Source organism: Vulpes lagopus, chromosome 18, assembly GCF_018345385.1.
Source record: "Vulpes lagopus strain Blue_001 chromosome 18, ASM1834538v1, whole genome shotgun sequence".
Classification (NCBI taxonomy): Eukaryota; Metazoa; Chordata; class Mammalia; order Carnivora; family Canidae; genus Vulpes; species Vulpes lagopus.
The window spans coordinates 45,489,828-45,502,447 of record NC_054841.1 but is presented as its reverse complement, the minus strand read 5'-3'; the positions used below and the strand labels follow the sequence as shown (position 1 = coordinate 45,502,447).

Sequence of the window (12,620 nt, the reverse complement as noted above, 5' to 3'; positions counted from 1 at the left end):
GGAGAGCTAGGGGTAGGAAGAGAGAGTGAGCAGAGATGGGGACAGAGGAAGGAGGTGGGGGGGCACATGGGGAAGAGAAAATGTGCACATGTCTGTGTATTTGTGTGAGACAGCGAGAGAGAATGTGTGCTAGGGGTCCTAAAGCTGAGCTGCAAAGTGGTGTGCAGGATGAGAGCAGCATCTGGGCTCTATCCTAAAAGGCTGAGCAAGCACTCAAGGATTTCAGGCAGATGAGAGACATAACCAGATGATGACTCTCCTTAACTGGGGACCCCCTGAATGCCCTGGCATGCCAATGTCATGCCTGGCACTTGAATGTGGGAGGCTGAAACAGATGCTGGCCATGCTCCACACATGTGCCTGGGACCCCTTTGGATGCTCCTAAGTCCCAGCATCCCTGTCTCTGTGCCTAAGGAGCTCACAGTTAATTTCCCTTCACCTACTTCTCTTCTCCATCAGTCCTCAATCAGTGACGCTCAGGAGCCATGTATGCATATTCCAAATGTTCGGAACCACTTGCCAGGGTTTCTGTGTAGGGTTAAGTTCCAGATGCTGACTATGATAGTTAGCTTAGTGATACACCTTGTTCCAGCCACCTGTACTTCCCTGTCTCATCTACCCTCTAGCCTACTGACCCTCCCTGCATTTCCCAAATAAACTACTTCCATTTGAACCCTTGTGTCAGGGTCCACTTCAGGAGAACCCAAACTGAAATAAGGGCAAAGGGCACCCAAAGAAAACTGCTCTAAGGACCAACTGGGGATCTTCTACAAAAGCACTAATGCAGGGAGCAAGGGTTGAATGGGGGCAGAGAGAGAAAGAGAGAAAGAGAGAAGAACATGATCTTCACAATACTAGTAATATTTACCTTATTAAACTGAGTGTAGTCAGCCTCTTTATCTGACAAGTAGCAACACAGCCTCAACACCATATTTGCAAACCTACATGACAGATCAATAGCCTCTAAAAGCCCTGAAAATGATCACAGGCCCCCAAATTAAGTAGTATAATTAATAAAATCAGTTGAAAGGTTTTTTTTTAAAAGCCTTTATCCCATTTAAAAAGATTTTAATATTATATAATAAAAAGGGCATTGTCCTACAAAGAGGGAGAAATGCACTTAATTTAATTTGGGCCAAATTCCCACTTCTTGCACCCTGATTCACTATTTCACCTTCTGGAACTCTATTCAAGGGGAAATATCCCTGGCATTTTGGAGTATGTGGACAATATGCTCCATCAGAACATCTTTCTCCTAAGGCTTATGTGTGGTCGGCCAGTAAAGGAAGTGAAGATCTGAGACCTGAGTGGGGCAGGATTAAGAGGAGACAGATTGTTTGAGCCTTCCTAAGACCACCACTGGACACCAGGATGAAAGGAATGGGAAAAGAATAGGGACAAACATTTCCTTCTCTGAAACTCTTACTTCACAATTTGCTGAGATAAGTGGTATCACTGGCTAGAGTTTCAAATATCACTGTCTGATTTCACAAGCACATTTCAAGCATTCAACTTGGACTTAGGGTGATTCCCAATATACAGTTCTCCATGGAACTCACAGCTTTCCCAACTGTAGCTACATAGTCTGCTCTTCTAAACCATCACAGGTTGTTTTCAAAAGGCATTCCTTACCGAAAATTCAACTGCTCTCAATATAAAAATATTTACAAAAGAGGATTCTCCCTTTCAAATTCCTCCGTCTCACATTTGGCTATATTGTGAAATCAATAATTGAGTAAAGCATCAATATGAAAATAAAAGGAAAATTTCTATTATTTTCTTTTTTCTATCGAGAAGGCAACATTCCCTGCTTTGTCCACCACTTTTATTTTCTCTGTGAAATCTCTGAACAGCAAAGAGATTTACATTGCTGATACCAACAATTGCTTTTTGAATGGTAAGTATTTTGCTTGACTACTAAGAGAAGAAAACCCAGAGTGTTACAGCCAAAACTTGCTATTGCTTGAGCACACCTAACCTCCAGATCTTGGTTTCTAAATACCCTTCTCCACTAAAAGGAACCACAGCTCCTTGGGAAAGAGGCTAATTCCATGTCTGAGGCAGAGACGCATCCAGCAAACCTGGAATACCTTGTGCCCCAAAGCAAAGAAAGCTCAGAATTAATGGGGTTGGGTCAAAAGGACACAGAAGCCAATTTCAAGAGAAACTGGGAAATTTGGGAAATTTCCCAGGCAAAATTTGGGAAAATATGAACAAAAAGAATAATTACAGTGACTAAGAACACACTAAAAATTCACAAGTCCCTGGTGATACCTAAAAAAAGAGAGAAAAGAAGGAAAGAAAGCTCTTCTTTATAGAAGAATGTCAGCTAATAAAGTAGAAGACCAAATTAGAAAATCACCATTTCATAACCTCCAATATAACTAATTCAGGCATCACTGATGGATCCTAAAGCCACTAGGTAAAAAGCTGTTGAGGAACAAGATATTGCTAAGATGTCAAACTATCATTCCATAGATTATTTGCTCAGTTGCAAAGGGAATAAAAGTACCATATAATAGAGAGATCTAGAGATTGTCATATTAACCAATGCATCAAACTCAACCTCACTCCGGTCAGACCACCTGACATCATGCATGACTCAAGAGGCCTCCTGATGGGATGCAACAGTAACCTCAGCTATGACTTTTTAAATTTAACTAATTAAAATTAACAAAATTAAAAACTCAGTCATTGGTGTCACAAGCCACATTTTAAGGGCTCAGTAGCCATGTGTAGCTAGTGGCTACCTTATTAGACAGCAATAGTATAGATAGAGAACATTTCTATCACTACAGAAAGTTCCATTGGGCAGTGCTGGTCTAATCCAAATTTTCAGTTAAATAATACCAGTCAAATTCGGATCATTCTATAGGTAACTAGACTACCTTCTTCAAAAGTCAGTGTCATGAAAAAAAAAAAGGAAGGGTGGTAGGAGACTAACTTAGATTTAAAGACAAAAAAATACACAATAACCAAAAGTAATGTGCAAATCCTAGCTGGCTCCTGGTCTGGAAAAATAAAAAGAATTTTGGAGGGAATTGGGGAAATTAAATATCGGTGGATATTAAATGATATTATTAATTTTGGTAGCTGTAATAACGGTAGTATGATTATGTAGGAGACTTTCCTTGTTCTTAGGAGATCCACACTCAAGTATTTAGGGAAGAAATGTCATGGTGTCTACAGCATACTTTCAGTGGCTCACGAGAAAAATGTACGTACACACACACACGTACTCAAAGCAAATATGGTAAAATATTTATACCTACTGCATCTTGGTAGAAAGTATGTGAGTTGTCTTAGTCCATTCAGGCTGCTATAACAAAACACCACTGGCTGGGTGGCTTATAAACATCAGAAATGTATCATTCACAGTTTTGGAGGCTGGAAAGTCCAAAATCAAGGCACCAGTGTGGTCACCTTCTGGTGAGGGCTCTCTTCCTCATTCAGAGCCACCACCACTGCATCCCCACACTGTAGAAGGGGCTAGGAAGGTCTCTGGAGCTTTTTTTAGATGGCATCCTATTTCATCCATGAGCTCTCCAACCTCATGACATAAGCATGTCTCGAAGGCCCCAGCTATGAATACCATCACATTTGGGGGTTAAGATTTCAAGATACAAATTTCAGGAGGACACAAACATTCAGACCATTGCATGAACGTTGATTATAATAATTACTTTCCTTTTTCTGTGTTTTTGAAATAAAGGTTCAGTGTGGGAAACTCCCAGAGGAAAAAAAGAGAAAGGGAAGTACTGAAGCCAACTTCTTCTGTAACCAGTATTCAGTTGGGTTAACTTGAGCAACAACTCTTGGCCAGCACAAATGGTGACAAAAAGGCCTAGCCCTCCACACCTGGCATCATTTGTGGAGCTGTAGGTTGCCCAGCACCTTACAGAATGGGATCCCAGAATCAGAGAGGGCCACAGAGTGCAGCTGCTCTGGTTCACACAGTTGAGGAGCATAAAGGTGAACTCTATGGAGCCAGTTCTACCCTTGGTCTCTCCCCAACACACTGTCTAACCAGGACAGAGGAGCCCAGACCCCAGAAAAATAATCCATTAAAGAAGGAAGAAATCCCCAGAAAGAATGAAATCTTGCCATTTGCAATGACATGGATGGAGCTGGAATGTATTATGCTAAGTGAAATAAGTAAGAGAAAGACAAATACCATATAATTTCACTCATATGGGGATCCCTGGGTGGCGCAGCGGTTTGGCGCCTGCCTTTGGCCCAGGGCGCGATCCTGGAGACCTGGGATCGAATCCCACGTCAGGCTCCCGGTGCATGGAGCCTGCTTCTCCCTCTGCCTGTGTCTCTGCCTCTCTCTCTCTCTGTGTGTATGACTATCATAAATAAATAAAAATTAAAAAAAAATTTCACTCATATGTGGAATTTAACAAAATAGGTGGACATATGGGGGGGGGTGGAGGGAGAGATGGAAACAAACCATAAGAGGTTCTTAAGGCTAGAGAACTGAGGGTTGATGCAGGAAAGTGGGTAGAGGATAAATTGGATGGGTGATGGGTATTAAGGAGGGCACATGTTATCATGAGCACTAGGTGTTGTATGTAAGTGGTGAATAACTGAATTCCACTCCTGAAACCAATATTATATTGTATGGTTTTTTTTTTTTTTAGATTTTATTTATTTATTCATGAGAGACACAGACAGAGAGAGAGAGAGAGAGAAAGAGAAAGAGAGAGAGAGAGAGAGAGAGAGAGAAAGAGAGGCAGAGACAGGCAGAGGGAGAAGCAGGCTCCATACAGGGAACCTGACATGGGACTCAATCCCAGGTCTCCAGGAGCACACCCTGGGCTGAAGTTGGCACCAAACCACTGAGCCATCCGGGGTGCCCTATTATACCATATGTTAACTAACTAGAACTTAAATAAAATTTTTTTTACAAAGTTAACTTGATAAATGAAAAAAATATAAATTAAAAAATAATAATAAAGAAGGAGGTAGACTCTAGAGGGATCCCTAATGTTGCTCAAATTCAATCTTGAGGCCAACAAATACCATATGCTAGGTGCTGAGCCTGGTAGTGGGTAGTGCTCTTGCCTGTACAAGTTGTGTAGTATAACAAAGTAAAGATATTTCATTAATTCTTCAACTAAAATAGAAATTGAAAAAATGCAATTTCAAGTTCCACAATCAAAACCTAGCCTCACGGTAATCCACAGAGAAAATGGGCAGTTAATCTTATGGATGAACAACTGAACATTACTGACCACCACTGATCTGATACATACTGCTATTACCTCCTTCTAATTTTAGCAAAAGAGACCAGAGTGAGAGTGAGAGAGACAGAGAGAGAAATATAGTACAAAACAAGAAGTTACCTTCAGTTCTTGAAGCTTCTCTGTATTTGTGGTAAAGTGTCCAACATGAGCTTGGACATGTTCAAACCACTTTAAATAGTCTTGGTTTCGAGTATGAGCCTTCTTTTCTGATTCACGTATTTCCTTCAGGTATTTCTTTAATTTAACATACTTCAGCTTAACTCTAGAAAAATAAAAAGCAGATTTTTAAATAATGCAGTTAGACTCTGACAAATCAAAGGAGGAGACTTTTCTTTAACAAAATTATTAACAAGACAATGTATTTGGAGGTATTTTACCCAAATACTGAAAGCTAAGAGCAGAATGCACATGCATTTTTAGAGAGAAGAAATTAATGCATCATCACTGAGTAGCACATCCAGACGTAACTCTCCTGAGAAATATATATAAGATTACATTATAACATTCACACACTAAAGATTGATATGGATTTCTTTCTCAAAATTAAATGTGATTTCAAGAGCTATATCTATGTGGCCATGGTCGGATGAATAGCCCATTAGCATTCTTTTTATGACAGACAATTTCAAAACTACCTGCTTTATGGAAATAGAATCAAACTATAAACCACAATCCATAAATTCCGAAGAAATTCCAAAATTTAAAATACCCCAAAGGCTCTCATTTAGATAATATTAAAATTTTTAATGAGGAACTATAATATGCTATATTTTTAAAATATTTTATGATAAAATTATCATATGCTCTGTAATTCTACTCAAATTGTGAAAAAAACCTTTAGAGACTCATCCAAGGTACAGAACAGAAGGCACACTGAATGGCTCAAGTTGTGCAGCCCACTCTTCCCACAGAACCAACACTGCTCATTCTAGCTCTTTCTTCACAAGTTTTACATGATAAGAGTACCTGGTATGAAGCATTTATATTGTTAGTTCAATAAAATAATTCAACAGTCTTTTTTAATTAAGTTTCTAATTTTAATTCCAGTTCTAGTTAACTTAGAGTATTATATTAGTTTCAAGTGCTTAACATAGTGACTCAACAATTCTGTGTATTACTCAGTGCTCACAATTTTTCAACATTGTTCTGTCAAGCAAAACTAAGTTGAAAATCACAAAAATGTTCACCCTCAAGACCAGATTGGCAAAGATGCTGGAGAGCTTAAAAACTAATCAGCAGGGGATCCCTGGGTGGCGCAGCGGTTTGGCGCCTGCCTTTGGCCCAGGGCGCGATCCTGGAGACCCGGGATCGAATCCCACGTCGGGCTCCCGGTGCATGGAGCCTGCTTCTCCCTCTGCCTGTGTCTCTGCCTCTCTCTCTCTCTCTGTATGACTATCATAAATAAATAATAAAAAAAAAAAATTAAAAAAAAAACTAATCAGCAACAGACCTTAAACCTCTGTCTAGGTCAAATATTTTCAAGAAATTCTTTATCATGCTAATAAGTCTATGCTGACTTTAGTTGGCTGTCCCCATTTTTCCTTCTAAACAAAACAGATTAAGATTAGTTTTACTACTGTCCATGTCTGCCACTTTTGACGCAAATGACAGTAATGGAGGTGGAACCTAAAGCATTGTCCTACACAGGCAGGCACTTCGTGAAGCTGTGGTGGTGGCCAGTGTCCAACTGGAATGTGTACAACAGTAACCATGTATTTTCCACCCAAAGTCTAGTTTCATTCCTGCTCCCACATTAGCATTTAGAGCTGACCACAGAAGTCCACCCACCCATCCATACAGCCATTTGTATATTCAGCACTGTAAATAGGAAAGCCACTCAGCTAGTCAACAGGGAAAACAAAAAATTAGATAAGTCTAATACAGTGTCATGAATGCTAAGAAGAAAACTGCCAGGGACTCTTACTTACAGACTGGGTAACCTGACCTAATTGAGGGGATTAAGACAGCCTTCCCAGTGGAAATGGATTTTTAACTTAGACATGATTGATGCACAGAGGTAACCCAAAACTGGGGAAAGCCAGGGAGAGAAGATGAGGGGAAATGCTCAAGCAGGGGAAATAGCATGGTGGTAAGTTCAAAGGCAATAATTAAGAAAATAACTATACTAATATTGGCGAAAACAGTAATAATAAATTATTGCCTCTTACACTGGGTCAGATACTACTTCAAGGCTCTGTTAAGTTCTCATAACTACCATTACCCCCATGTGGCAGATGAAGAAACAGTACAGAGTGTTGAAGTAATTGTCCCCAGTCTGAGCTGGTGGGGCTCAGACTGAACAGAGGCACCTGGCAACACAGCCCCCCTGCTTACATGATACCAAAAAGTCCTGTCATGCTTCAGTGTCATCCTGACACTGAAGATTCTGTGTAACATGTTAGGGGAGGCTGGTGAGAGAGTGATGAAGATAAACCTAGGGGCAGATAATGGAGGGTCTGGTACACTGTTGTGCCAGATATCTGCAGGCCCTCCTCACACGTTCTTGGCCTAGCTCTTCCTCTGCTAGCTATGGCTGCAGCCACCTGGTAGCACCTGTCTCAGATGCACCTAGTATCTTGCTTTTGCAGGGTTGCTCCTCTGAGTTCACAGCATGGATGTGAGAAGGAGTTAACAGCTCTTAGGGTGTTCCTGCCCAATGTGGGGTTGCCAGTAGATAAACGGTTCCCTTCCTCCCTTAAGTGAACACTTGTGAGGAGCAGAGAAGCAGTCTATGTGGCTCCGCTGAAGGTCTGAAAAGATAGAGCACCAGATGCCCACCAGAGCAGTGACCAGCTCCTACTTCGTTCTTCCCAGCCTTGCTCACCAGTTTTATGTGACCACTTCCTAAAATAAACTACCATCTACATACAAACCCTTGTCTCAGGCAATGCCTTCTGAGGGCGGGGGGGGGGGGGGGCCATATTGAAATAGCCACATTAGCCAGTTTGGATTTTATCCTGTCAGGCAGTCAAAGAAAGTATACTTTTAGCAAATCATTCCTTTCATATTCCAGGAAACAAGAGGCTAAGTAAGAAAGGGGAACAAACTCAGCAAACTGACAGCTTGGTAAAGGTCGCCAGGAAGCCAGGAACAGGCTGCAGAAAAAATCTCAACCCCACTGGCTTCCCTCTTGGCAGCAAGCTAGAAAAATGGCAGCTGCTATGGACGCTCTCAGACCTGGGCCCACTTCTGAGGTGATGGTGTCCACAATACTACTATTCCTTGCACCATCTCACTGCTTTTTTGTTTCTTCTAGAACTACTGGGGACATATCACTGTCCACCATGACTGGTATCCTTGAAAATACACTGAGACCTAAAACCAAAAATTAATTTTGCAAATGAGAAAACCAAATGGACCTGATAGGTGATTTGCTTTTAAAGTTTTCTCTTTCTTCTGGATGAGATGTTTTCATTTCTCACTCATAATGTGGCTAAATAAAAAAATTAATGCTATCATAGCCAGAAATTTTTCATATGAATAACATTGGAGGTAACACCACATATTTGGCTTAAGGGTAAAGTTCAATTTCCATAAAACAGAATTAAAAATATTAAAAGTTGGCTCTTCATATTAGAAGAACCCAGAAAGGATACATGGATTTTGTCCATTGCTCATAATAACTTTCTCAGGCATTGACAAACATCCATGAACAAATGAGACATCACGTAATCCTGCCTTCAACAATTGGTTAAAAGGTCAGCCACAGTTATTATGCCTTAATCATTACATAAGCTTGATGTGTTTAAATTGTGATCAAAAAGATAAGAAAGACTATATAATACATCTTACTCTCAGCCATGTAAGCCAAATAGATTCTTGAAATACCACAAGATACCAAATAGTGAAAATAATTTTTATCTTTACAGAAATTTTGACAAAATTTATTCCTACATTTGACAGTGATTATATTAAATTTCAGTGTTTACTGGAAATAAGTACACATTAGACCTGAGAGAACAGTAAAAGTACTGCAATTATGGTATCTGTAACATACATTAGGATTGTATTTTTATTGATTAACATACACCAACTGGTTCAAAAACTGTTACTACTGTCACATCTTACCTGCATATATCAGATTGGTTATATTCATAAAGTTTCCTTTCCAGGTCCAGTCTCTTTTTTTCACTATAATATAGAAAGAAAATATTTTATGAATAAATTACACTGATAAATAATAGGCAGTTGGATTTAGAACATGATCTCTTTTGAAATTACACCTTTGTGAGAATGCTCCTCTGGTCTTCCTAAGAAGCAGAAAATGCCAGCTGTTTGAAACTCAAAACACAAAAATATTTGGCAATCACCATAGAAATCTAAAAAGCAAAATGATACCAATATGAAGCAAAAAGAACAAGATTTTCAAAGCAAATGGGAGAGAGGCACTAAGAAAAGACTGGAAAGTAGGTTCATTCATTCAGCAAGTATTTCTTGAGTGAAGTATTTGATGAACCAGTAACTATTCCAAGCCTGAAAACTAACATGGTGAACAAGCCAGCCAAGGCCTCTACTGTCAGGCAGCTAACATTCTAGGGGGGAAGGACAGACAATAAATAAGATAAATATGTAAAATAAAATATGGCCAGATTTTTCTGAGATAGCGGCATTTGAGTAATGAGGGTCAAGACAACATACTTCCACAAATCCACTTTCTTTTTTCTTTTTTTTTTTTTTTTTGAGCAGAAGACTCATGTTTATTGGAGAAACTGGGCGGGGGGGGGGGGGGTCCGCATGGAGCAGGGGTGTCAGGTAGAGACTCAGGTGGCCAGGAAGCCCCCATCCACCGGCACAGTGGAACCCGTGGTCATGCTGCTCTGGTCACTCAGCAGGAAGAGGATGGTGTCCACCACGTTCTCCACCTCCGCAAACTTGCCAAGTGGGATTCGATCCAGCATGGTCTTGGCCTTCTGAGGGTTGCTCCAATTGGCCTGGCCCATGGGGGTCATCACCACTGTGGGGTTCACCGTGTTCACGCGCACAAACCCACTTTCAATTGAAGACTGGTAGCTTGCTCTGCTCCCTAGCAGACAAGCCTGAGAAGAGCCATGTCTTTTAAAAGTAGACCTAGTTCCATTCATATTTAATGAAGAACAAGTCCCCTACTACTTTGAATTTGGAGGAATTTCTTTTTTATAACTTTCTTTTTTTATAACTTTGTGACATCACAAATCATCATGGTGATGATTTGTCACTGACTGCTATTCCCTGGAACTACTCTCCAGTAAAGACTTAGCTTGTGCTGTTCAGGTGAGTGCTGACAGTAAGCTAGAAGACAAAGCTTATCCTACACAGCTCTACCCAAGCCTGGTAAGAGGTAAAGGAAATAGGCAGCAGAGGAGGTGGCAATAGTCAAAACCAAGAGGCTGGGGGGTAAAACTGTTGAACAGGACTAGCCAGTCCCAGAAAGAGCCCTTGAGGGGTTTTAACTACAAGGGGTTTGACCTTAGGGGTTTCTGCTCTACCACCTAAGTACTAGTTTCAACTGAAGCCAAATTAACATGAACTAAAAGAGAAATCGCATAATGTCTGCAAGAAAAATGGCATGGAGAAAAAAAAAAAAGAGAGACTGTGAATCAAAGAGAAGGAGTCCAGCAGAAGGGGACCTCAGGTCACCTTCCTCTGCTGAGGAAAAGGGGCTGAGCCCATGTTCCCCTTTGGGAGCTCTTAATTATCAGTTTCTGTTTTCCTTCAGATATGTTTTCCCTTTTTAAAAAATGTCAAAAGTTACTATTAGCTATATTAGAAGTTAAGTAAATTTCTTTGCTTAGCATAATCTAGAATGGAAACTACCATTTAACCAAATTCTTTTAAAGGGAAATGCGGTCCAAAATCCAAATACCAAATCATTGCTTAGGAACACAATCTATTCTTAATTAAGGTGTACCTATGTTTATTTTTTTAATTTTTTAATTTTTTAAAGATTTTATTTATTTATTCATGAGGGACACAGAGAGAGAGGCAGAGACATAGGCAGAAGGAGAAGCAGGCTCCATGCAGGGAACCCGATGTGGGACTCGATCCTGGGTCTCCAGGATCACGCCCTGGGCTGAAGGCAGACACTCAACTGCCGAGCCACCCAGGTGTCCCTGTTTATTTTTTTAAAAGATTTTATTTATGTTTAATGAGAGAGAGAGAGAGAGAGAGAGAGAGGGACGCAGAGACACAGGCAGAGGGGGAAGCAGGCTCCTTGTAGGGAGACCGACATGGGACTGGATCCTGGGTCTCCAAGATCAGGCCCTGGGCTGAAGATGGCGCTAAACCGCTGAGCCACCTGGGCTGCCCTGTACCTATATTTAAAACAGAAACAAGATTCCGAGAGAGAAAAATCAAAGAGATGCCATTTTAGGTAGTAGCACCACACACATCTTTACTTTGTGAAATAAGAGTGAACTTATTTTTCTGTATGGCTGTAAGAAAGTAGTCTGGTTCCATTCTTCTGCATGTGGCTGTCCAATTTTCCCAACACCATTTGTTGAAGATTGTCTTTTGTCTATTGAATATTCTTTCCTGCTTTGTCAAAGATTAGTTGACCATAGAATTGAGGGTCTATTTCTGGGTTCTTTATTCGGTTCCACTGATCTATGTGTCTGTTTTTGTGCCAGTACCATACTGTCTTGATGATTATACAGCTTTGCAATATAGCTTGAAGTCCAGAATTCTGATGCCAATAGCTTTGGTTTTCTTTTTTAACGTTACTCTAGCTATTTGGGGTCTTTTCTGGTTTCATACAAATTTTAGGATTATTTGTCCAGTTCTGAGAAAAAAAAAATCGACAATATTTTGATAGGGATCACACTGAATGTGTAGATTGCTCTGGGTAACATTGACATTTTAACAATATTTATTCTTCCAATCCATGAGCATGGAATGTTTTTCCTTTCTTTTTTTGTATATTTTTTATTGGAGTTCAATTTGCCAAAATACAGCATATCACACAGTGCTCATCCTGTCAAGTGCCCCCCTCAGTGCCCGTCACCCAGTCACCCCAACCCCCCGCCCATCTCCCTTTCCACTACCCCTTGTTTGTTTCCCAGAGTTAGGAGTCTCTCATGGTCTGTTACCCTCTCTGATATTTCCCACTCATTTTCTCTCCTTTCCCCTTCAATCCCTTTCACTATTTTTTATATTCCCCAAATGAATGAAACCATATAATGTTTGTCCTTCTCCAATTGACTTACTTCACTCAGAATAATACCCTCCAGTTCCATCCACGTTGAAGCAAACGGTGGGTATTTGTCATTTCTAATGGCTGAGTAATATTCCATTGTATACATAGACCACATCTTCTTTATCCATTCATCTTTCGATGGACACCAAGGCTCCTTCCACAGTTTGGCTATTGTAGACATTGCTGCTTTAAACATTGGG

General features: G+C 40.4%; 1 protein-coding gene across 2 annotated transcripts in view; it reads right to left on the bottom strand.

Moving 5' to 3' along the window:
* KIZ (kizuna centrosomal protein) overlaps window positions 1-12,620 on the bottom strand; it is a 135,616-nt gene that overhangs the window by 114,217 nt on the left and 8,779 nt on the right. For both annotated transcript variants that reach the window (XM_041732552.1, XM_041732551.1), the window contains exons 2-3: window positions 9,318-9,380; window positions 5,349-5,511 (exon numbers count right to left, since the gene is read on the bottom strand). In XM_041732552.1, the coding sequence (XP_041588486.1) occupies window positions 5,349-5,511; window positions 9,318-9,380 (226 nt within the window). The remainder of the gene's footprint in view (window positions 1-5,348; window positions 5,512-9,317; window positions 9,381-12,620) is intronic.